This window comes from Dendrobates tinctorius, unplaced genomic scaffold (genome assembly GCF_039654945.1).
Source record: "Dendrobates tinctorius isolate UK_male_01 unplaced genomic scaffold, ASM3965494v1 ptg000168l, whole genome shotgun sequence".
Taxonomy (NCBI): domain Eukaryota; kingdom Metazoa; phylum Chordata; class Amphibia; order Anura; family Dendrobatidae; genus Dendrobates; species Dendrobates tinctorius.
The window spans coordinates 2,625,503-2,652,976 of record NW_027361835.1 but is presented as its reverse complement, the minus strand read 5'-3'; the positions used below and the strand labels follow the sequence as shown (position 1 = coordinate 2,652,976).

Genomic DNA, 27,474 nt, shown 5'->3' with positions numbered 1-27,474 from the left:
GCCTCCCGTCGCCCGCTCTGTCGCCTGCCTCCCGTCGCTCGCTCTGTCGCCTGCCTCCCGTCGCTCGCTCTGTCGCCTGCCTCCCGTCGCTCTCTCCTTTTGACACCTCTCCGGTTCCTTCTCTCTCTTGTATGCTTCAGTTGCTGTCATATGTTTGCTGGTCTCTTGCAGGCGAAGCTTAGTGTCCTGTGTGAACAAGATCGGATTCTGCAGGACCTGGAAGACAAGATCCGTGCTCTGAAGGATAATAAGGTCAGTGCCTGCCGCTCATTGCTTTGTTTCTGCAGTAAATGGCTGGTCATCAAGGGCTGCGGCTTCTGTCATAATTTTATCCTGAGAAATAAGCGCAAAATAGAGTCTTATCCGATGGATATTCAAGATACATATTTCACCTGGTGCTGCTTTCATCGAGGCCTGAAAATACAGACAGATCATCAGCTGCAGCAGATCCCCGGGCCGACAAATGACTGAACCAGGAACCATAAATATGGAAACTTGTGGATACAATCCGGCTGCTGAATAAAATAGGAATCCAGACGTTTAACATATGGATGATGGTGGTTCCTTCTCAACGCGTTTCAAAGTTTCTACAACTTCTTCCTCACGAGACATTACATGTGGTTGTTTTCTGAGGAAGAAGTTGTATAAACTGTGAAACCTGCTGAGAATAAACCTCCGTCATCCATATGTTAAACGCCTGGATTCCTCTTTTGTTCAGCAGCCGGATTATATCCACAAGTTTCCATATTTATCGCTCCTAGTTTGTATCCTGGACAGATCCTCTGTTTGGCTCTCTGACCAGGGTAGGATGTCTGTTTTTATCCTGGACATCAGGGTAGGGGAGCTTCAGTTTTTATCTGGGACCTCTCCGGAAGGAAGAGGTTTCTGTATTTACCCGGGACCTTGGTGGAACGTCTGACTTTATCCCGGACATCTTTGGGGACACTGGACCTCTGGGCCTTTTTTCTTCATCCCTCACCGCAGGGGGCTTCTTTCTTCATGCTTGACCTCAGGGGGCTTCTGTCATGATCCGCGATCTGAACGGGGCTTCTATTAATGAGGGGCACATCTGAAATTTAGTACGAATAACTAATTTTTCAAGTATTGCCAAAAACCTGTGCTGGGCAAAAACCATATTTGTCAGATGTCCATGTCTGGCCAGGGAGAACACTACTGACGGCAGTCGTTGGCAGGAATGTGCCAATCTCCAGGAATGGCCTGAACTCATTGGATCACAGATCTCGCGTTGCTTTTTCTTCATTCTTGTTATTCGGGGAGAGGCGCATCAGGTGACCCCTGATCGCCGGAGATATTCTCTGAGCCGACACTGATCTTAGTCTTATTTTACAGGACAAGCTTGAAACCGTCCTGGAGGTTTTGCACAGACAGATGGATCAGTACAAGGATCAGCCGCAGCACACGGAGAAAATTTCCTACCAGCAGCGTCTCCTGCAGGAGGACTTAGTCCAGATCCGAGCTGAAATGTCCAAAGTCTCCACGGTGCGTGATCTTCTGTAAATGCCCATGATATGGACCCCAGAGGTAGCAATGACTTGTGTTGTGCCTGTGCGCAGGATATGGAGAACTCTTGGAACGAGTATTTGCGGCTGGAGACAGATGTAAGTCATTTGAGACAGTGGTTGCAGGAACAGATGAAGCGCTCACCATCTTCTCAGGTAATGAGACCTGGTTGTTTTCCGTATTTCTGAGGTCTGGCATCATTGTGTGAGCGGAGGCTGCCCTGGCCGGGTGTAGTTGTCAGCCTGAGCGCTCACGGATTGTGCGCTGATCTTATTATTTGTTATTTCTTGGATCAGGACCGGACTCAGCTGCAGAAGGATCTGTGGAGAATTGAGGATGTAACGGCCGGACTCAGCTCCAATAAATTCAATTTCAAAATGTTGGTCGAATCGTTCAAGAATCCAGGTAACTTTCCATGGGGGTTAATAGGACAGCCGAGGTATGTTCCTGTCAGGCGAGGTTGATTAGTGATGGTGGTCACGGTCAGGATATGTTCATATGAGCTGCTATAAAGCGGTGTTCTCCGGGCACTCGTGGCACGGCGGTGCGCTCCGGGCACTCTTGGTACGGCGGTGTTCTCCGGGCACTCGTGGCACGGCGGTGCGCTCCGGGCAGTCGTGGCACGGCGGTGCGCTCCGGGCACTCGTGGCACGGCGGTGCGCTCCGGGCAGTCGTGGCACGGCGGTGCGCTCCTGAACATCTCTATTTTCTATGCAAAACTTATTCATTTTAGAAAGGAAATCTGTGCCTTTGGTCCCCTCCACATTTGTGCCTTCTGGAACTACAGCGTTTACATCCGTTGGTAGTAAATCGTCATCGCCTCATAACCCACCGAGTCTTGTGAAGCCGACATTAGAGGTGGGATTGTATCCTCAACCATACTTCCAGGGAAGATCCCACTCCCAGCCGCAGCTGCTGCAGAAACCAGAGCCACGTCTGCCATCACCAGCCAGGGCACCATCGCCACCAAAGTTTGTGAGTAGTGCCAAAAACAAATAGATGTGGGGGAGGGGACACCTACAGGCGCGTCATTCACATGTCTCCCTCCTCTCTGTCATTAGGAGGATGGTGCCCCTCCACGCCCACCGCTGCCTGACATATACAGTCCTGAAGATGCAGACCTTTCCCCTGATATTCCACATCCACCTGCGCTGCCTCCGCCACCGAGAGAATCCTCGGTCATCAGGCACACATCCGTACGTGGCTTGAAGAGGCAGTCTGATGAGAGGAAGAGAGACCGGGAACTGGGCGGAAATGGAGACTACAGGGTAACGTCGCCGCTGTCATGTGACCTGCCTTTAGACATAGGCAGCCATTGTATTATGTCTCTATTCTGGTTACAGGTGGAGCTGCGATCCTACGTCAGCGATCCGGAACTTGCTAATCTGAACGATGCCAACACCTCAACCTCTGCCTTCCTGGGCTCAGATCCCGGCTACCAGACATTGCCCACCAGAAGTAAGTGCTTCAGACAATAGCAGACCATTAGTCGTGCCTCCTTACACCCCCTTTGTGGTCACAGTCGCCTCTAAAATTGTCCCCCTATCCTCCTCAGTAACTGTTATATATAAGGCAGGAGCCGGTGAATTAATAGCAGTGCTGCACATGTGTCCCCCGTACCTGCCGAGTCTGTGACTATAACCCTACAGTGTGAGGTGGGTGGTCCGCTAATGTCTGAGCTTGTGCCCCTCAGCAGTGCTGCACATGTGCCCCCGTACCTGCCGAGTCTGTGACTATAACCCTACAGTGTGAGGTGGGTGGTCCACTAATGTCTGAGCTTATGCCCCTCAACAGTGCTGCACATGTGCCCCCCGTACCTGCCGAGTCTGTGACTATAACCCCACAGTGTGAGGTGGGTGGTCCGCTAATGTCTGAGCTTGTGCCCCTCAGCAGTGCTGCACATGTGCCCCCCGTACCTGCCGAGTCTGTGACTATAACCCTACAGTGTGAGGTGGGTGGTCCGCTAGTGTCTCAGCTTGTGCCCCTCAGCAGTGCTGCACATGTGCCCCCCGTACCTGCCGAGTCTGTGACTATAACCCTACAGTGTGAGGTGGGTGGTCCGCTAATGTCTGAGCTTGTGCCCCTCAGCAGTGCTGCACATGTGCCCCCGTACCTGCCGAGTCTGTGACTATAACCCTACAGTGTGAGGTGGGTGGTCCACTAATGTCTGAGCTTATGCCCCTCAACAGTGCTGCACATGTGCCCCCCGTACCTGCCGAGTCTGTGACTATAACCCCACAGTGTGAGGTGGGTGGTCCGCTAATGTCTGAGCTTGTGCCCCTCAGCAGTGCTGCACATGTGCCCCCCGTACCTGCCGAGTCTGTGACTATAACCCTACAGTGTGAGGTGGGTGGTCCGCTAGTGTCTCAGCTTGTGCCCCTCAGCAGTGCTGCACATGTGCCCCCCGTACCTGCCGAGTCTGTGACTATAACCCCACAGTGTGAGGTGGGTGTTCCGCTAATGTCTCAGCTTGTGCCCCTCAGCAGTTCTGCACATGTGCCCCCCCGTACCTGCCGAGTCTGTGAATATAACCCCACAGTGTGAGGTGGGTGGTCCGCTAATGTCTGAGCTTGTGTCCCTCAGCAGTGCTGCACATGTGCCCCCCGTACCTGCCGAGTCTGTGATTATAACCCCACAGTGTGAGGTGGGTGGTCCGCTAGTGTCTCAGCTTGTGCCGCTCAGCAGTGCTGCACATGTGCCCCCCGTACCTGCCGAGTCTGTGACTATAACCCTACAGTGTGAGGTGGGTGGTCCGATAATGTCTGAGCTTGTGCCCCTCAGCAGTGCTGCACATGTGCCCCCCGTACCTGCCGAGTCTGTGACTATAACCCCACAGTGTGAGGTGGGTGGTCCGCTAATGTCTCAGCTTGTGCCCCTCAGCAGTGTTGCACATGTGCCCCCCCGTACCTGCCGAGTCTGTGAATATAACCCCACAGTGTGAGGTGGGTGGTCCGCTAATGTCTCAGCTTGTGCCCCTCAGCAGTGCTGCACATGTGCCCCCCGTACCTGCCGAGTCTGTGACTATAACCCTACAGTGTGAGGTGGGTGGTCCGCTAATGTCTGAGCTTGTGCCCCTCAGCAGTGCTGCACATGTGCCCCCCGTACCTGCCGAGTCTGTGACTATAACCCTACAGTGTGAGGTGGGTGGTCCGCTAATGTCTGAGCTTGTGCCCCTCAGCAGTGCTGCACATGTGCCCCCCGTACCTGCCGAGTCTGTGACTATAACCCTACAGTGTGAGGTGGGTGGTCCGCTAATGTCTCAGCTTGTGCCCCTCAGCAGTGCTGCACATGTGCCCCCCGTACCTGCCGAGTCTGTGACTATAACCCTACAGTGTGAGGTGGGTGGTCCGCTAATGTCTGAGCTTGTGCCCCTCAGCAGTGCTGCACATGTGCCCCCGTACCTGCCGAGTCTGTGACTATAACCCTACAGTGTGAGGTGGGTGGTCCGCTAATGTCTGAGCTTGTGCCCCTCAGCAGTGCTGCACATGTGCCCCCCGTACCTGCCGAGTCTGTGACTATAACCCTACAGTGTGAGGTGGGTGGTCCGCTAGTGTCTCAGCTTGTGCCCCTCAGCAGTGCTGCACATGTGCCCCCGTACCTGCCGAGTCTGTGAATATAACCCTACAGTGTGAGGTGGGTGGTCCGCTAATGTCTGAGCTTGTGCCCCTCAGCAGTGCTGCACATGTGCCCCCGTACCTGCCGAGTCTGTGACTATAACCCTACAGTGTGAGGTGGGTGGTCCGCTAATGTCTGAGCTTGTGCCCCTCAGCAGTGCTGCACATGTGCCCCTGTACCTGCCGAGTCTGTGACTATAACCCTACAGTGTGAGGTGGGTGGTCCGCTAATGTGTGAGCTTGTGCCCCTCAGCAGTGCTGCACATGTGCCCCCCTACCTGCCGAGTCTGTGACTATAACCCTACAGTGTGAGGTGGGTGGTCCGCTAGTGTCTCAGCTTGTGCCCCTCAGCAGTGCTGCACATGTGCCCCCGTACCTGCCGAGTCTGTGACTATAACCCTACAGTGTGAGGTGGGTGGTCCGCTAATGTCTGAGCTTGTGCCCCTCAGCAGTGCTGCACATGTGCCCCCGTACCTGCCGAGTCTGTGACTATAACCCTACAGTGTGAGGTGGGTGGTCCGCTAATGTCTGAGCTTGTGCCCCTCAGCAGTGCTGCACATGTGCCCCTGTACCTGCCGAGTCTGTGACTATAACCCTACAGTGTGAGGTGGGTGGTCCGCTAATGTGTGAGCTTGTGCCCCTCAGCAGTGCTGCACATGTGCCCCCCTACCTGCCGAGTCTGTGACTATAACCCTACAGTGTGAGGTGGGTGGTCCGCTAATGTCTGAGCTTGTGCCCCTCAGCAGTGCTGCACATGTGCCCCCGTACCTGCCGAGTCTGTGACTATAACCCTACAGTGTGATGTGGGTGGTCCGCTAATGTCTGAGCTTGTGCCCCTCAGCAGTGCTGCACATGTGCCCCCCGTACCTGCCGAGTCTGTGACTATAACCCTACAGTGTGAGGTGGGTGGTCCGCTAGTGTCTGAGCTTGTGCCCCTCAGCAGTGCTGCACATGTGCCCCCCGTACCTGCCGAGTCTGTGACTATAACCCCACAGTGTGAGGTGGGTGGTCCGCTAGTGTCTCAGCTTGTGCCCCTCAGCAGTGCTGCACATGTGCCCCCCGTACCTGCCGAGTCTGTGACTATAACCCTACAGTGTGAGGTGGGTGGTCCGCTAGTGTCTCAGCTTGTGCCCCTCAGCAGTGCTGCACATGTGCCCCCCGTACCTGCCGAGTCTGTGACTATAACCCCACAGTGTGAGGTGGGTGGTCCGCTAATGTCTCAGCTTGTGCCCCTCAGCAGTGCTGCACATGTGCCCCCGTACCTGCCGAGTCTGTGACTATAACCCCACAGTGTGAGGTGGTTGGTCCGCTAATGTCTCAGCTTGTGCCCCTCAGCAGTGCTGCACATGTGCCCCCCGTACCTGCCGAGTCTGTGATTATAACCCCACAGTGTGAGGTGGGTGGTCCGCTAATGTCTGAGCTTGTGCCCCTCAGCAGTGCTGCACATGTTCCCCCCATACCTGCCGAGTCTGTGACTATAACCCTACAGTGTGAGGTGGGTGGTCCGCTAGTGTCTCAGCTTGTGCCCCTCAGCAGTGCTGCACATGTGCCCCCCGTACCTGCCGAGTCTGTGACTATAACCCCACAGTGTGAGGTGGGTGGTCCGCTAGTGTCTCAGCTTGTGCCCCTCAGCAGTGCTGCACATGTGCCCCCCGTACCTGCCGAGTCTGTGACTATAACCCCACAGTGTGAGGTGGGTGGTCCGCTAGTGTCTCAGGTTGTGCCCCTCAGCAGTGCTGCACATGTGCCCCCGTACCTGCCGAGTCTGTGACTATAACCCTACAGTGTGAGGTGGGTGGTCCGCTAGTGTCTCAGCTTGTGCCCCTCAGCAGTGCTGCACATGTGCCCCCCGTACCTGCCGAGTCTGTGACTATAACCCCACAGTGTGAGGTGGGTGGTCCGATAATGTCTGAGCTTGTGCCCCTCAGCAGTGCTGCACATGTGCCCCCCGTACCTGCCGAGTCTGTGACTATAACCCTACAGTGTGAGGTGGGTGGTCCGATAATGTCTGAGCTTGTGCCCCTCAGCAGTGCTGCACATGTGCCCCCCGTACCTGCCGAGTCTGTGACTATAACCCTACAGTGTGAGGTGGGTGGTCCGCTAGTGTCTCAGCTTGTGCCCCTCAGCAGTGCTGCACATGTGCCCCCCGTACCTGCCGAGTCTGTGACTATAACCCTACAGTGTGAGGTGGGTGGTCCGCTAATGTCTGAGCTTGTGCCCCTCAGCAGTGCTGCACATGTTCCCCCGTACCTGCCGAGTCTGTGACTATAACCCTACAGTGTGAGGTGGGTGGTCCACTAATGTCTGAGCTTATGCCCCTCAACAGTGCTGCACATGTGCCCCCCGTACCTGCCGAGTCTGTGACTATAACCCCACAGTGTGAGGTGGGTGGTCCGCTAATGTCTGAGCTTGTGCCCCTCAGCAGTGCTGCACATGTGCCCCCCGTACCTGCCGAGTCTGTGACTATAACCCTACAGTGTGAGGTGGGTGGTCCGCTAGTGTCTCAGCTTGTGCCCCTCAGCAGTGCTGCACATGTGCCCCCCGTACCTGCCGAGTCTGTGACTATAACCCCACAGTGTGAGGTGGGTGTTCCGCTAATGTCTCAGCTTGTGCCCCTCAGCAGTTCTGCACATGTGCCCCCCCGTACCTGCCGAGTCTGTGAATATAACCCCACAGTGTGAGGTGGGTGGTCCGCTAATGTCTGAGCTTGTGCCCCTCAGCAGTGCTGCACATGTACCCCCCGTACCTGCCGAGTCTGTGATTATAACCCCACAGTGTGAGGTGGGTGGTCCGCTAGTGTCTCAGCTTGTGCCGCTCAGCAGTGCTGCACATGTGCCCCCCGTACCTGCCGAGTCTGTGACTATAACCCTACAGTGTGAGGTGGGTGGTCCGATAATGTCTGAGCTTGTGCCCCTCAGCAGTGCTGCACATGTGCCCCCCGTACCTGCCGAGTCTGTGACTATAACCCCACAGTGTGAGGTGGGTGGTCCGCTAATGTCTCAGCTTGTGCCCCTCAGCAGTGCTGCACATGTGCCCCCCGTACCTGCCGAGTCTGTGAATATAACCCCACAGTGTGAGGTGGGTGGTCCGCTAATGTCTCAGCTTGTGCCCCTCAGCAGTGCTGCACATGTGCCCCCCGTACCTGCCGAGTCTGTGAATATAACCCTACAGTGTGAGGTGGGTGGTCCGATAATGTCTGAGCTTGTGCCCCTCAGCAGTGCTGCACATGTGCCCCCGTACCTGCCGAGTCTGTGACTATAACCCTACAGTGTGAGGTGGGTGGTCCGCTAATGTCTGAGCTTGTGCCCCTCAGCAGTGCTGCACATGTGCCCCCCGTACCTGCCGAGTCTGTGACTATAACCCTACAGTGTGAGGTGGGTGGTCCGCTAATGTCTGAGCTTGTGCCCCTCAGCAGTGCTGCACATGTGCCCCCCGTACCTGCCGAGTCTGTGACTATAACCCTACAGTGTGAGGTGGGTGGTCCGCTAATGTCTGAGCTTGTGCCCCTCAGCAGTGCTGCACATGTGCCCCCGTACCTGCCGAGTCTGTGATTATAACCCCACAGTGTGAGGTGGGTGGTCCGCTAGTGTCTCAGCTTGTGCCGCTCAGCAGTGCTGCACATGTGCCCCCCGTACCTGCCGAGTCTGTGACTATAACCCTACAGTGTGAGGTGGGTGGTCCGCTAGTGTCTCAGCTTGTGCCCCTCAGCAGTGCTGCACATGTGCCCCCGTACCTGCCGAGTCTGTGAATATAACCCTACAGTGTGAGGTGGGTGGTCCGCTAATGTCTGAGCTTGTGCCCCTCAGCAGTGCTGCACATGTGCCCCCGTACCTGCCGAGTCTGTGACTATAACCCTACAGTGTGAGGTGGGTGGTCCGCTAATGTCTGAGCTTGTGCCCCTCAGCAGTGCTGCACATGTGCCCCTGTACCTGCCGAGTCTGTGACTATAACCCTACAGTGTGAGGTGGGTGGTCCGCTAATGTGTGAGCTTGTGCCCCTCAGCAGTGCTGCACATGTGCCCCCCTACCTGCCGAGTCTGTGACTATAACCCTACAGTGTGAGGTGGGTGGTCCGATAATGTCTGAGCTTGTGCCCCTCAGCAGTGCTGCACATGTGCCCCCGTACCTGCCGAGTCTGTGACTATAACCCTACAGTGTGAGGTGGGTGGTCCGCTAATGTCTGAGCTTGTGCCCCTCAGCAGTGCTGCACATGTGCCCCCCGTACCTGCCGAGTCTGTGACTATAACCCTACAGTGTGAGGTGGGTGGTCCGCTAGTGTCTCAGCTTGTGCCCCTCAGCAGTGCTGCACATGTGCCCCCCGTACCTGCCGAGTCTGTGACTATAACCCCACAGTGTGAGGTGGGTGGTCCGCTAGTGTCTCAGCTTGTGCCCCTCAGCAGTGCTGCACATGTGCCCCCCGTACCTGCCGAGTCTGTGACTATAACCCTACAGTGTGAGGTGGGTGGTCCGCTAGTGTCTCAGGTTGTGCCCCTCAGCAGTGCTGCACATGTGCCCCCCGTACCTGCCGAGTCTGTGACTATAACCCTACAGTGTGAGGTGGGTGGTCCGCTAGTGTCTCAGCTTGTGCCCCTCAGCAGTGCTGCACATGTGCCCCCCGTACCTGCCGAGTCTGTGACTATAACCCCACAGTGTGAGGTGGGTGGTCCGCTAATGTCTCAGCTTGTGCCCCTCAGCAGTGCTGCACATGTGCCCCCGTACCTGCCGAGTCTGTGACTATAACCCCACAGTGTGAGGTGGGTGGTCCGCTAATGTCTCAGCTTGTGCCCCTCAGCAGGGCTGCACATGTGCCCCCCGTACCTGCCGAGTCTGTGACTATAACCCTACAGTGTGAGGTCGGTGGTCCGCTTGTGTCTGAGCTTGTGCCCCTCAGCAGTGCTGCACATGTGCCCCCCGTACCTGCCGAGTCTGTGACTATAACCCTACAGTGTGAGGTGGGTGGTCCGATAATGTCTGAGCTTGTGCCCCTCAGCAGTGCTGCACATGTGCCCCCCGTACCTGCCGAGTCTGTGACTATAACCCTACAGTGTGAGGTGGGTGGTCCGATAATGTCTGAACTTGTGCCCCTCAGCAGTGCTACACATGTGCCCCCCGTACCTGCCGAGTCTGTGACTATAACCCTACAGTGTGAGGTGGGTGGTCCGCTAATGTCTGAACTTGTGCCCCTCAGCAGTGCTACACATGTGCCCCCCGTACCTGCCGAGTCTGTGACTATAACCCTACAGTGTGAGGTGGGTGGTCCGCTAATGTCTGAACTTGTGCCCCTCAGCAGTGCTACACATGTGCCCCCCGTACCTGCCGAGTCTGTGACTATAACCCTACAGTGTGAGGTGGGTGGTCCGCTAATGTCTGAGCTTGTGCCCCCTTACCTGCCAAGTCTGTTACTATAACCCCACTGTGACGGATCACCCAGGGGAAGGGGGGCGTCGACTTCGCTCACCTCTGGGGAGGAGAGGAAATGACCCAGCAGGGATCGGCTCTCTGGCGCCACCACTTACCCCTGGTCAGTCAGGAAACTGCACTGAGGGCAAATAGTCGCCGGAGAGGCTTCCCTTATAGGTAGGAGTTAGGGAGGCGCTCCCAGTGAGGGGGGATATATATCACCAGTCCAGGCTGGGGATATATATATATACATATACAGTATAAACCTCCCGGCCGTCACTGCCACACCTCCTCACTAAGACTATACGGTATTCTGCCCCCAGTTCCTCGTTTGATATAAGCCCCTTTCTGACAACAGGCTTATATCGGGTCACAAACCAACCCGGGTAGCGTATAATAACCAACGGAGCGTGCAGATGTGGGAATTCGTGTATCGAGATAAGAGCAGCCCAAGATTAATTTTATATTTAATCGCCGAAAAGGCGCGCGAGAAATATACAGGTATATATTTACAGAACAGTATACAGGTATATATCTACAGAGCAATGAGAAAAACTTTGTCCAGCTCCACGATGTAGTGAAAAATATTCTTCACTCAATAGAAATGAGGTTTAAAAACCAGCATGAGTTACAAGGCATGCGATTGATCTCCGCGTTTTGAGTGGCTAAGCACTCTTAATCATGAGGTATCATGATTAAGAGTGCTTAGCCACTCGAAACGCGGAGATCAATCGCATGCCTTGTAACTCATGCTGGCTTTTAAACCTCATTTCTATTGAGTGAATAAAGAATATTTTTCACTACATCGTGGAGCTGGACAAAGTTTTTCTCATTGCCTTGGATTGTGCGCTTTGACACAGCGGTCTCGTGCTCCGATGTTGGAATGCTATGTCTGGTGAGCTGGATTTGTATCCTGTATATTTACAGAACAGTGCACAGGTGTATATTTACAGAAAAGTATACAGGTGTATATTTACAGAAAAGTATACAGGTGTATATTTACAGAACAGTGTACAGGTGTATATTTACAGAACAGTGTACAGGTGTATATTTACAGGACAGTGTACAGGTGTATATTTACAGAAAAGTATACAGGTGTATATTTACAGAACAGTGTACAGGTGTATATTTACAGAACAGTGTACAGGTGTATATTTACAGGACAGTGTACAGGTGTATATTTACAGAACAGTATACAGGTGTATATATATACAGAACAGTATACAGGTGTATATTTACAGAACAGTGTACAGGTGTATATTTACAGAACAGTGTACAGGTGTATATTTACAGAACAGTGTACAGGTGTATATTTACAGGACAGTGTACAGGTGTATATTTACAGAACAGTATACAGGTGTATATATATACAGAACAGTGTACAGGTGTATATTTACAGGACAGTGTACAGGTGTATATATATACAGAACAGTATACAGGTGTATATATATACAGGACAGTGTACAGGTGTATATATATACAGAACAGTATACAGGTGTATATATATACAGAACAGTATACAGGTGTATATTTACAGAACAGTGTACAGGTGTATATTTACAGAACAGTGTACAGGTGTATATTTACAGGACAGTGTACAGGTGTATATATATACAGAACAGTATACAGGTGTATATATATACAGAACAGTATACAGGTGTATATATATACAGAACAGTATACAGGTGTATATTTACAGAACAGTCTACAGGTGTATATTTACAGAACAGTGTACAGGTGTATATTTACAGGACAGTGTACAGGTGTATATTTACAGAACAGTGTACAGGTGTATATTTACAGAACAGTATACAGGTGTATATATATACAGAACAGTATACAGGTGTATATATATACAGAACAGTATACAGGTGTATATATATACAGAACAGTATACAGGTGTATATTTACAGAACAGTGTACAGGTGTATATTTACAGGACAGTGTACAGGTGTATATATACAGAACAGTGTACAGGTGTATATTTACAGAACAGTATACAGGTGTATATATATACAGAACAGTATACAGGTGTATATTTACAGAACAGTGTACAGGTGTATATTTACAGAACAGTGTACAGGTGTATATTTACAGGACAGTGTACAGGTGTATATTTACAGAACAGTGTACAGGTGTATATTTACAGAACAGTATACAGGTGTATATATATACAGAACAGTATACAGGTGTATATATATACAGAACAGTATACAGGTGTATATATATACAGAACAGTATACAGGTGTATATTTACAGAACAGTGTACAGGTGTATATTTACAGGACAGTGTACAGGTGTATATTTACAGAACAGTGTACAGGTGTATATTTACAGAACAGTATACAGGTGTATATATATACAGAACAGTATACAGGTGTATATATATACAGAACAGTATACAGGTGTATATATATACAGAACAGTATACAGGTGTATATATATACAGAACAGTATACAGGTGTATATTTACAGAACAGTGTACAGGTGTATATTTACAGGACAGTGTACAGGTGTATATTTACAGAACAGTATACAGGTGTATATTTACAGAACAGTGTACAGGTGTATATTTACAGAACAGTATACAGGTGTATATATATACAGAACAGTATACAGGTGTATATATATACAGAACAGTATACAGGTGTATATATATACAGAACAGTATACAGGTGTATATATATACAGAACAGTATACAGGTGTATATTTACAGAACAGTGTACAGGTGTATATTTACAGGACAGTGTACAGGTGTATATTTACAGAACAGTGTACAGGTGTATATTTACAGAACAGTATACAGGTGTATATATATACAGAACAGTATACAGGTGTATATATATACAGAACAGTATACAGGTGTATATATATACAGAACAGTATACAGGTGTATATTTACAGAACAGTGTACAGGTGTATATTTACAGGACAGTGTACAGGTGTATATATATACAGAACAGTATACAGGTGTATATATATACAGAACAGTATACAGGTGTATATATATACAGAACAGTATACAGGTGTATATTTACAGAACAGTGTACAGGTGTATATTTACAGAACAGTGTACAGGTGTATATATACAGAACAGTGTACAGGTGTATATTTACAGGACAGTGTACAGGTGTATATATATACAGAACAGTATACAGGTGTATATTTACAGAACAGTGTACAGGTGTATATTTACAGAACAGTGTACAGGTGTATATTTACAGGACAGTGTACAGGTGTATATTTACAGAACAGTGTACAGGTGTATATATACAGAACAGTGTACAGGTGTATATTTACAGGACAGTGTACAGGTGTATATATATACAGAACAGTATACAGGTGTATATTTACAGAACAGTGTACAGGTGTATATTTACAGGACAGTGTACAGGTGTATATTTACAGGACAGTGTACAGGTGTATATATATACAGAACAGTGTACAGGTGTATATTTACAGAACAGTGTACAGGTGTATATTTACAGGACAGTATACAGGTGTATATTTACAGAACAGTGTACAGGTGTATATTTACAGGACAGTGTACAGGTGTATATTTACAGAACAGTATACAGGTGTATATTTACAGAACAGTATACAGGTGTATATTTACAGAACAGTGTACAGGTGTATATTTACAGAACAGTGTACAGGTGTATATATACAGAACAGTGTACAGGTGTATATTTACAGGACAGTGTACAGGTGTATATTTATAGGACAGTGTACAGGTGTATATTTACAGAACAGTGTACAGGTGTATATATACAGAACAGTATACAGGTGTATATTTACAGGACAGTATACAGGTGTATATTTACAGAACAGTGTACAGGTGTATATTTACAGGACAGTGTACAGGTGTATATTTACAGAACAGTATACAGGTGTATATTTACAGAACAGTATACAGGTGTATATTTACAGAACAGTGTACAGGTGTATATTTACAGAACAGTGTACAGGTGTATATATACAGAACAGTGTACAGGTGTATATTTACAGGACAGTGTACAGGTGTATATTTATAGGACAGTGTACAGGTGTATATTTACAGAACAGTGTACAGGTGTATATATACAGAACAGTATACAGGTGTATATTTACAGGACAGTGTACAGGTGTATATTTACAGGACAGTGTACAGGTGTATATTTACAGGACAGTGTACAGGTGTATATTTACAGAACAGTGTACAGGTGTATATTTACAGAACAGTGTACAGGTGTATATTTACAGGACAGTGTACAGGTGTATATTTACAGAACAGTATACAGGTGTATATTTACAGAACAGTGTACAGGTGTATATTTACAGGACAGTGTACAGGTGTATATTTACAGAACAGTATACAGGTGTATATTTACAGAACAGTGTACAGGTGTATATTTACAGGACAGTGTACAGGTGTATATTTACAGAACAGTATACAGGTGTATATTTACAGAACAGTATACAGGTGTATATTTACAGGACAGTGTACAGGTGTATATTTACAGAACAGTGTACAGGTGTATATTTACAGAACAGTGTACAGGTGTATATTTACAGAACAGTGTACAGGTGTATATATACAGAACAGTATACAGGTGTATATTTACAGAACAGTGTACAGGTGTATATTTACAGAACAGTATACAGGTGTATATTTACAGAACAGTGTACAGGTGTATATTTACAGAACAGTGTACAGGTGTATATTTACAGAACAGTGTACAGGTGTATATTTACAGAACAGTGTACAGGTGTATATATACAGAACAGTGTACAGGTGTATATTTACAGAACAGTGTACAGGTGTATATTTACAGAACAGTATACAGGTGTATATTTACAGAACAGTGTACAGGTGTATATTTACAGAACAGTGTACAGGTGTATATTTACAGAACAGTGTACAGGTGTATATTTACAGAACAGTATACAGGTGTATATATACAGAACAGTGTACAGGTGTATATTTACAGGACAGTGTACAGGTGTATATATACAGAACAGTGTACAGGTGTATATTTACAGAACAGTGTACAGGTGTATATTTACAGAACAGTGTACAGGTGTATATTTACAGAACAGTGTACAAGTGTATATTTACAGAACAGTGTACAGGTGTATATTTACAGGACAGTGTACAGGTGTATATTTACAGAACAGTGTACAGGTGTATATTTACAGAACAGTGTACAGGTGTATATTTACAGAACAGTGTACAGGTGTATATATACAGAACAGTGTACAGGTGTATATTTACAGGACAGTGTACAGGTGTATATTTACAGGACAGTGTACAGGTGTATATTTACAGAACAGTGTACAGGTGTATATTTACAGAACAGTGTACAGGTGTATATATACAGAACAGTATACAGGTGTATATTTACAGGACAGTGTACAGGTGTATATTTACAGGACAGTGTACAGGTGTATATTTACAGGACAGTGTACAGGTGTATATATACAGAACAGTATACAGGTGTATATTTACAAAACAGTGTACAGGTGTATATTTACAGGACAGTGTACAGGTGTATATTTACAGAACAGTGTACAGGTGTATATATACAGAACAGTGTACAGGTGTATATATACAGAACAGTGTACAGGTGTATATATACAGAACAGTGTACAGGTGTATATTTACAGAACAGTGTACAGGTGTATATTTACAGAACAGTATACAGGTGTATATTTACAGGACAGTGTACAGGTGTATATTTACAGAACAGTGTACAGGTGTATATATACAGAACAGTGTACAGGTGTATATATACAGAACAGTATACAGGTGTATATTTACAGAACAGTGTACAGGTGTATATTTACAGAACAGTGTACAGGTGTATATATACAGAACAGTGTACAGGTGTATATTTACAGGACAGTGTACAGGTGTATATTTATAGGACAGTGTACAGGTGTATATTTACAGAACAGTGTACAGGTGTATATATACAGAACAGTATACAGGTGTATATTTACAGGACAGTATACAGGTGTATATTTACAGAACAGTGTACAGGTGTATATTTACAGGACAGTGTACAGGTGTATATTTACAGAACAGTATACAGGTGTATATTTACAGAACAGTATACAGGTGTATATTTACAGAACAGTGTACAGGTGTATATTTACAGAACAGTGTACAGGTGTATATATACAGAACAGTGTACAGGTGTATATTTACAGGACAGTGTACAGGTGTATATTTATAGGACAGTGTACAGGTGTATATTTACAGAACAGTGTACAGGTGTATATATACAGAACAGTATACAGGTGTATATTTACAGGACAGTGTACAGGTGTATATTTACAGGACAGTGTACAGGTGTATATTTACAGGACAGTGTACAGGTGTATATTTACAGAACAGTGTACAGGTGTATATTTACAGAACAGTGTACAGGTGTATATTTACAGGACAGTGTACAGGTGTATATTTACAGAACAGTATACAGGTGTATATTTACAGAACAGTGTACAGGTGTATATTTACAGGACAGTGTACAGGTGTATATTTACAGAACAGTATACAGGTGTATATTTACAGAACAGTGTACAGGTGTATATTTACAGGACAGTGTACAGGTGTATATTTACAGAACAGTATACAGGTGTATATTTACAGAACAGTATACAGGTGTATATTTACAGGACAGTGTACAGGTGTATATTTACAGAACAGTGTACAGGTGTATATTTACAGAACAGTGTACAGGTGTATATATACAGAACAGTATACAGGTGTATATTTACAGAACAGTGTACAGGTGTATATTTACAGAACAGTATACAGGTGTATATTTACAGAACAGTATACAGGTGTATATTTACAGAACAGTGTACAGGTGTATATTTACAGAACAGTGTACAGGTGTATATTTACAGAACAGTATACAGGTGTATATTTACAGAACAGTATACAGGTGTATATATACAGAACAGTGTACAGGTGTATATTTACAGGACAGTGTACAGGTGTATATATACAGAACAGTGTACAGGTGTATATTTACAGAACAGTGTACAGGTGTATATTTACAGAACAGTGTACAGGTGTATATTTACAGAACAGTGTACAAGTGTATATTTACAGAACAGTGTACAGGTGTATATTTACAGGACAGTGTACAGGTGTATATTTACAGAACAGTGTACAGGTGTATATTTACAGAACAGTGTACAGGTGTATATTTACAGAACAGTATACAGGTGTATATATACAGAACAGTGTACAGGTGTATATTTACAGGACAGTGTACAGGTGTATATTTACAGGACAGTGTACAGGTGTATATTTACAGAACAGTGTACAGGTGTATATTTACAGAACAGTGTACAGGTGTATATATACAGAACAGTATACAGGTGTATATTTACAGGACAGTGTACAGGTGTATATTTACAGGACAGTGTACAGGTGTATATTTACAGGACAGTGTACAGGTGTATATATACAGAACAGTATACAGGTGTATATTTACAAAACAGTGTACAGGTGTATATTTACAGGACAGTGTACAGGTGTATATTTACAGAACAGTGTACAGGTGTATATATACAGAACAGTGTACAGGTGTATATATACAGAACAGTGTACAGGTGTATATATACAGAACAGTGTACAGGTGTATATTTACAGAACAGTGTACAGGTGTATATTTACAGAACAGTATACAGGTGTATATTTACAGGACAGTGTACAGGTGTATATTTACAGGACAGTGTACAGGTGTATATATACAGAACAGTATACAGGTGTATATATACAGAACAGTATACAGGTGTATATATACAGAACAGTGTACAGGTGTATATATACAGAACAGTATACAGGTGTATATTTACAGAACAGTGTACAGGTGTATATTTACAGGACAGTGTACAGGTGTATATATACAGAACAGTATACAGGTGTATATTTACAGAACAGTGTACAGGTGTATATATACAGAACAGTGTACAGGTGTATATTTACAGGACAGTGTACAGGTGTATATTTACAGAACAGTGTACAGGTGTATATTTACAGGACAGTGTACAGGTGTATATTTACAGAACAGTATACAGGTGTATATTTACAGGACAGTGTACAGGTGTATATTTACAGGACAGTGTACAGGTGTATATATACAGAACAGTATACAGGTGTATATTTACAGGACAGTGTACAGGTGTATATTTACAGGACAGTGTACAGGTGTATATTTACAGGACAGTGTACAGGTGTATATTTACAGGACAGTGTACAGGTGTATATATACAGAACAGTATACAGGTGTATATTTACAGAACAGTATACAGGTGTATATATACAGAACAGTGTACAGGTGTATATTTACAGGACAGTGTACAGGTGTATATTTACAGAACAGTGTACAGGTGTATATTTACAGAACAGTGTACAGGTGTATATTTACAGAACAGTGTACAGGTGTATATATACAGAACAGTATACAGGTGTATATTTACAGGACAGTGTACAGGTGTATATTTACAGGACAGTGTACAGGTGTATATTTACAGGACAGTGTACAGGTGTATATATACAGAACAGTATACAGGTGTATATTTACAGAACAGTGTACAGGTGTATATTTACAGGACAGTGTACAGGTGTATATTTACAGAACAGTGTACAGGTGTATATATACAGAACAGTGTACAGGTGTATATATACAGAACAGTGTACAGGTGTATATATACAGAACAGTGTACAGGTGTATATTTACAGAACAGTGTACAGGTGTATATTTACAGGACAGTGTACAGGTGTATATTTACAGGACAGTGTACAGGTGTATATATACAGAACAGTATACAGGTGTATATTTACAGAACAGTGTACAGGTATATATTTACAGGACAGTGTACAGGTGTATATATACAGAACAGTGTACAGGTGTATATTTACAGGACAGTGTACAGGTGTATATTTACAGGACAGTGTACAGGTGTATATATACAGAACAGTGTACAGGTGTATATTTACAGGACAGTGTACAGGTGTATATTTACAGGACAGTGTACAGGTGTATATTTACAGGACAGTGTACAGGTGTATATATATACAGAACAGTATACAGGTGTATATATATACAGAACAGTATACAGGTGTATATATATACAGAACAGTATACAGGTGTATATATATACAGAACAGTATACAGGTGTATATATACAGAACAGTGTACAGGTGTATATTTACAGAACAGTGTACAGGTATATATTTACAGGACAGTGTACAGGTGTATATATACAGAACAGTGTACAGGTATATATTTACAGGACAGTGTACAGGTGTATATTTACAGGACAGTGTACAGGTGTATATATACAGAACAGTGTACAGGTGTATATTTACAGAACAGTGTACAGGTGTATATTTACAGAACAGTGTACAGGTGTATATATACAGAACAGTATACAGGTGTATATTTACAGAACAGTGTACAGGTGTATATTTACAGAACAGTGTACAGGTGTATATTTACAGGACAGTGTACAGGTGTATATTTACAGGACAGTGTACAGGTGTATATTTACAGAACAGTGTACAGGTGTATATTTACAGAACAGTATACAGGTGTATATTTACAGAACAGTGTACAGGTGTATATTTACAGGACAGTGTACAGGTGTATATATACAGAACAGTGTACAGGTGTATATTTACAGAACAGTGTACAGGTGTATATTTACAGAACAGTATACAGGTGTATATTTACAGAACAGTGTACAGGTGTATATTTACAGGACAGTGTACAGGTGTATATATACAGAACAGTGTACAGGTGTATATTTACAGGACAGTGTACAGGTGTATATTTACAGGACAGTGTACAGGTGTATATATACAGAACAGTGTACAGGTGTATATTTACAGAACAGTGTACAGGTGTATATTTACAGGACAGTGTACAGGTGTATATTTACAGGACAGTGTACAGGTGTATATATACAGAACAGTGTACAGGTGTATATTTACAGGACAGTGTACAGGTGTATATATACAGAACAGTGTACAGGTGTGTATATATACAGAACAGTGTACAGGTGTATATTTACAGGACAGTGTACAGGTGTATATTTACAGGACAGTGTACAGGTGTATATTTACAGGACAGTGTACAGGTGTATATATACAGAACAGTGTACAGGTGTATATATACAGAACAGTGTACAGGTGTATATTTACAGAACAGTGTACAGGTGTATATATACAGAACAGTGTACAGGTGTATATTTACAGAACAGTGTACAGGTGTATATTTACAGGACAGTATACAGGTGTATATTTACAGGACAGTGTACAGGTGAGGGGCGTGGCCTGGAGCTCCGTGCTGGAGGACGTGTGCGCTCTGAGCTCCCATGACGCTGTTTGGGAAAAGCGACAGATAAAGCTTTATAGAGTGCCTGTTGTCAGAAGACCCTCTGAGCTGTATTGCTGCCACCACCAGGATCATTCTGAGACCCTTTTTGAAGATTTCTGACGGATATTAATGAGTATACGGCTCCTGGAAGCCAGCGGTGAGGAGTAATGCAGGCAGTGAGAGTGGGGAAGCCCCGGGAGGAACTGTGGCCGCCTGATCTCGGTCCTGCTCCGCTGGTGGTGAGAAATGATTGCTAAGAAGAAAGTGCTGCAGGATCCGACAGCAGTGGGAGCGTGTGGAGCTGAGGAGCGCCGGAGGAGCGGAGCAGAGCGGACGGCTGGTGGTGTTTGCAGGAAGCGTTCCTTACAGCCACAGGTTGCTGCGGGGTCAGTCTCGCCCAATATTATCCACATTGCTGGTTTGTTCTAACATATAGCATCTTATGTGAGCATTGTACGCTGTCTGTTGTGTAACTGAATATTTGCCACTGACATTATCTGATACCTGCACTGGCTAGTTCTTAGCAGTGACATGACCGAACACTCGGTATCTCGTCATAACTGATCTGAAAAGAGATTATATCTATTATTTGCATTGACTAATATGGAAGAATGGATTGCAGAGGATTGGAATGAATGACTTTGCTGCCACCTACTGGCTCCTTTAGGCATAACTTGAGGAATCCACTTTCAAGCTATGTGCCCACGTTGCGTGTTAAAACGTGCACTGAAAACCGGACTCCTTCCCAGAAATCGCGCGTTTTTTTCCGCGCGATTTCACCTCGATTCTGTTCGCGATTTTGCCGCGATTTTCTCAAGCACTTTCCAACGATTTGAAGCATCGCTTGGAAAGTGATTGACAGGTTGGTCACACTCTATGTGACTCAATAGTAAAAGATAAAATGTTAAAAATGATTAAAAAAATAAAAAATCGGGGTATATTTACCTTCCGACGTCCCGCGCTGCCATCCCAGGCCTCAGCGTTCCCAGTAATGCCTTGCGAGACCTGTGATGACGTAGTCTCGCGTTGCTATAGCAATCTCGCGAGACCACGACATCACAGGACCTTGCCGCAAGGCATTACTGGGAACGCTGAGGCCGGGAATGCAGCGCGGGACGCCGGAAGGTAAATATACCCCGATTTTTTTATTCTTTTTTTAACAGGGGTATGGTACCCAGGACCTGGAGGACAGTCTCCTCTCCTCCACACCGTGGGTACCAACCGCACATGAGACGCTTAACTTCCCGCATGGTGGGCATAGCCACATGCGGGAAGTAAGCGATTCTCATACATTCCTATGGGTGCGGAATCGCGGCAATTCTTTGTGATTCCGCACAAAAGAATGAGCATGCTGCGATTTTTTCCGCGATGCGATTCTGCTGCGGAAAAAAGCGCAGCATTAGCACAGCATGTGCGGAATGCCATAGGAATGCATGGGGGGCGTTCTGTACACGATTTTTAAACATTTTCGCAGCGTTTTCGTGCCGAAAATCGCAGCAAAAACGCTTAAAAATCGCATCGTGGGCACACAGCCTCAATGTAAATTACCTCTCTATGACCAGTTGCCTATGAAACTATGGATAATTTCTAAATGACTTGATTTTGCCATTCTCCCTGATTGAGTTACATTTAAACCAGATTTATAAAATGGGTAAATCTACTAAAATGCAAACTGAAGAGGCCGCCAAATCCACTAAAACCCCCAAGAAGGGTCAAGAGAAAGAGAGATCTAGAAAACAACTCTCTCTGGATATCCAATCCAGTAAATCAAACTCTGCAAATAAGCAAAGCTCCTCTTCTCTGGCGCAATGGTCTGATAGCGACCATGAGGAAGAGGATTCTACACTTGAAGAGACAAGCCGTAAAGATTATATTAAAACCCTACCTACTACAGAATGCATAAGGAATCTCTTTAAAGACTTTACCCCAACCATTAAAGAAGAAATAGCGGATCTTAAAAAAGATGTCCGGCAGGTTTACACAAGAGTGCAGAACTTGGAGGAAACTTGTGATCAGATCTCCACACACTCCGAACGGGTTACCGAAATTTTAATTGATAATCAAAAGGAGAGCTTCCTACAAAAATCCATATAGATGACCTAGAGAACAGGTCAAGAAGGAACAATCTGAGAATCAGAGAGCTTCCTACAAAAATCCATATAGATGACCTAGAGAACAGGTCAAGAAGGAACAATCTGAGAATCAGAGAGCTTCCTACAAAAATCCATATACAGTGGGGCAAAAAAAGTATTTAGTCAGTCAGCAATAGTGCAAGTTCCACCACTTAAAAAGATGAGAGGCGTCTGTAATTTACATCATAGGTAGACCTCAACTATGGGAGACAAACTGAGAAAAAAAAATCCAGAAAATCACATTGTCTGTTTTTTTTTCATTTTATTTGCATATTATGGTGGAAAATAAGTATTTGGTCAGAAACAAAATTTCATCTCAATACTTTGTGATATATCCTTTGTTGGCAATGACAGAGGTCAAACGTTTTCTGTAAGTCTTCACAAGGTTGCCACACACTGTTGTTGGTATGTTGGCCCATTCCTCCATGCAGATCTCCTCTAGAGCAGTGATGTTTTTGGCTTTTCGCTTGGCAACACGGACTTTCAACTCCCTCCAAAGGTTTTCTATAGGGTTGAGATCTGGAGACTGGCTAGGCCACTCCAGGACCTTGAAATGCTTCTTACGAAGCCACTCCTTCGTTGCCCTGGCGGTGTGCTTTGGATCATTGTCATGTTGAAAGACCCAGCCACGTTTCATCTTCAATGCCCTTGCTGATGGAAGGAGGTTTGCACTCAAAATCTCACGATACATGGCCCCATTCATTCTTTCATGTACCCAGATGATCAGTCGTCCTGGCCCCTTTGCAGAGAAACAGCCCCAAAGCATGATGTTTCCACCACCATGCTTTACAGTAGGTATGGTGTTTGATGGATGCAACTCAGTATTCTTTTTCCTCCAAACACGACAAGTTGTGTTTCTACCAAACAGTTCCAGTTTGGTTTCATCAGACCATAGGACATTCTCCCAAAACTCCTCTGGATCATCCAAATGCTCTCTAGCAAACTTCAGACGGGCCCGGACATGTACAGGCTTAAGCAGTGGGACACGTCTGGCACTGCAGGATCTGAGTCCATGGTGGCGTAGTGTGTTACTTATGGTAGGCCTTGTTACATTGGTCCCAGCTCTCTGCAGTTCATTCACTAGGTCCCCCCGCGTGGTTCTGGGATTTTTGCTCACCGTTCTTGTGATCATTCTGACCCCACGGGGTGGGATTTTGCGTGGAGCACCAGATCGAGGGAGATTATCAGTGGTCTTGTATGTCTTCCATTTTCTAATTATTGCTCCCACAGTTGATTTCTTCACTCCAAGCTGGTTGGCTATTGCAGATTCAGTCTTCCCAGCCTGGTGCAGGGCTACAATTTTGTTTCTGGTGTCCTTTGACAGCTCTTTGGTCTTCACCATAGTGGAGTTTGGAGTCAGACTGTTTGAGGGTGTGCACAGGTGTCTTTTTATACTGATAACAAGTTTAAACAGGTGCCATTACTACAGGTAATGAGTGGAGGAAAGAGGAGACTCTTAAAGAAGAAGTTACAGGTCTGTGAGAGCCAGAAATCTTGATTGCTTGTTTCTGACCAAATACTTATTTTCCACCATAATATGCAAATAAAATGAAAAAAAAAAACAGACAATGTGATTTTCTGTATTTTTTTTTTCTCAGTTTGTCTCCCATAGTTGAGGTCTACCTATGATGTAAATTACAGACGCCTCTCATCTTTTTAAGTGGTGGAACTTGCACTATTGCTGACTGACTAAATACTTTTTTGCCCCACTGTAGATGACCTAGAGAACAGGTCAAGAAGGAACAATCTGAGAATCAGAGAGCTTCCTACAAAAATCCATATAGATGACCTGGAGAACAGGTCAAGAAGGAACAATCGGAGAATCAGAGAGCTTCCTACAAAAATCCATATAGATGACCTAGAGAACAGGTCAAGAAGGAACAATCTGAGAATCAGAGAGCTTCCTACAAAAATCCATATAGATGACCTGGAGAACAGGTCAAGAAGGAACAATCGGAGAATCAGAGAGCTTCCTACAAAAATCCATATAGATGACCTGGAGAACAGGTCAAGAAGGAACAATCGGAGAATCAGAGAGCTTCCTACAAAAATCCATATAGATGACCTAGAGAACAGGTCAAGAAGGAACAATCTGAGAATCAGAGGGCTTTCTACAAAAATCCATATAGATGACCTGGAGAACAGGTCAAGAAGGAACAATCGGAGAATCAGAGAGCTTCCTACAAAAATCCATATAGATGACCTGGAGAACAGGTCAAGAAGGAACAATCGGAGAATCAGAGAGCTTCCTACAAAAATCCATATAGATGACCTAGAGAACAGGTCAAGAAGGAACAATATGAGAATCAGAGAGCTTCCTACAAAAATCCATATAGATGACCTGGAGAACAGGTCAAGAAGGAACAATCGGAGAATCAGAGAGCTTCCTACAAAAATCCATATAGATGACCTGGAGAACAGGTCAAGAAGGAACAATCTGAGAATCAGAGGGCTTCCTACAAAAATCCATATAGATGACCTAGGAAACAGGTCAAGAAGGAACAATCGGAGAATCAGAGAGCTTCCTACAAAAATCCATATAGATGACCTGGAGAACAGGTCAAGAAGGAACAATCTGAGAATCAGAGGGCTTTCTACAATAATCCATATAGATGACCTAGAGAACAGGTCAAGAAGGAACAATCGGAGAATCAGAGAGCTTCCTACAAAAATCCATATAGATGACCTGGAGAACAGGTCAAGAAGGAACAATCTGAGAATCAGAGAGCTTCCTACAAAAATCCATATAGATGACCTGGAGAACAGGTCAAGAAGGAACAATCTGAGAATCAGAGAGCTTCCTACAATAATCCATATAGATGACCTAGAGAACAGGTCAAGAAGGAACAATCTGAGAATCAGAGAGCTTCCTACAAAAATCCATATAGATGACCTAGAGAACAGGTCAAGAAGGAACAATCTGAGAATCAGAGCTTCCTACAAAAATCCATATAGATGACCTAGAGAACAGGTCAAGAAGGAACAATCTGAGAATCAGAGAGCTTTCTACAATAATCCATATAGATGACCTAGAGAACAGGTCAAGAAGGAACAATCTGAGAATCAGAGAGCTTTCTACAATAATCCATATAGATGACCTAGAGAACAGGTCAAGAAGGAACAATCTGAGAATCAGAGAGCTTTCTACAATAATCCATATAGATGACCTAGAGAACAGGTCAAGAAGGAAAATCGGAGAATCAGAGAGCTTCCTACAATAATCCATATAGATGACCTAGAGAACAGGCCAAGAAGAAACAATCTGAGAATCACAGGGCTTCCTGACAAAATTTTGGATAAGGACATTTCATCTACTCTTATCAACATATTCAAGGACTTGCTGGGCAATGATGACGCCAATACTATATGCATTGAAAGGACCCATAGAGTCTATAGGCCCAAAAATTTAAGCCCAGACAAGCCTAGGGGTGTACTCTGTTGTATACAAAGCTTTAAAATTAAAGATGAAATCTATCACAGCTCAAGGCAAGCAGCTAACATTGAATATGAGGACAATGAGATCCAAATTTTTCAAGATCTTTCAAAACTCACTTTAGACCTCAGAAGACAATTTCAGCCCCTGACTAGGACCCTCAGAGACAGAAACAGCCTATAGATGGATGTTTCCATTCTCCCTGGACAATGAAACCCCGATTATAAGAACACCGGAGGATCGACCTTATGTCCTGAACAAGCTGCACCTCTCCCAACTTCAGCTACCAGACTGGACCACTGCAGGAGAATTTCTCAAATTCCCGCCGTTACCAGTACATGAAAAATGGTCTAATACCACGGCAACTAACCTACGAAAATCAGAAGGTTGAATGCGGACACTAACAAAATGCCCAATGGAAGCAACAAGGATGGTGAAGGGTGAAACACTCCGAATCCAGAAGGACTGGCCTGGCTCTCGGAGTCACCAACTCTTCACCAGCTCTAAATAATGTGTCTCTAGGTGTAATGCCTTTTTGCTTATTTAAAATTCCTTGTGTTTAATAACATAAGCTAGTTAACAGAAAAAGTGTAAGGCTGTGTGCCCACGTAGTGTTTTATTCCGGACACTAAAAACCGGACTCCTTCCCAGAAATTGCGCCGTTTTTTCAGCGCGATTTCACCGCAATTATGTTCGCGATTTTCGCGTGCGATATTCAAGCACTTTCCTACGATTTGAAGCATCGCTTGGAAAGTGATTGACAGGTTGGTCACACATCATACATAGCGTTTGACAAGTGTGACCCGGTTTTTACTATTGAGGCCGCCTATGCAGCATCAATAGTAAAAGATAGAATGTTAAAAATCATAAAAAAAATAAAAAAAATTGGGGTATATTTACCTTCCAGCGTCCCGTGCTGCCATCCCGGCCTCAGCGTTCCCAGTAATGCTTTGCGAGACCTGTGATGACGTAGTCTCGCGTTACTATAGCAATCT

The 27,474-nt window shown here is 45.3% G+C and overlaps 1 protein-coding gene across 10 annotated transcripts in view; it reads left to right on the top strand.

Annotated features, from left to right (window-relative positions):
- Positions 1–27,474, top strand: part of PLEKHA7 (pleckstrin homology domain containing A7) — a 247,585-nt gene that overhangs the window by 179,788 nt on the left and 40,323 nt on the right. For all 10 annotated transcript variants that reach the window (XM_073550760.1, XM_073550759.1, XM_073550765.1 and 7 more), the window contains 7 exons: positions 172–252; positions 1,351–1,500; positions 1,575–1,676; positions 1,818–1,926; positions 2,255–2,496; positions 2,583–2,789; positions 2,865–2,979. In XM_073550760.1, coding sequence (XP_073406861.1) covers positions 172–252; positions 1,351–1,500; positions 1,575–1,676; positions 1,818–1,926; positions 2,255–2,496; positions 2,583–2,789; positions 2,865–2,979 — 1,006 coding nt within the window. The remainder of the gene's footprint in view (positions 1–171; positions 253–1,350; positions 1,501–1,574; positions 1,677–1,817; positions 1,927–2,254; positions 2,497–2,582; positions 2,790–2,864; positions 2,980–27,474) is intronic.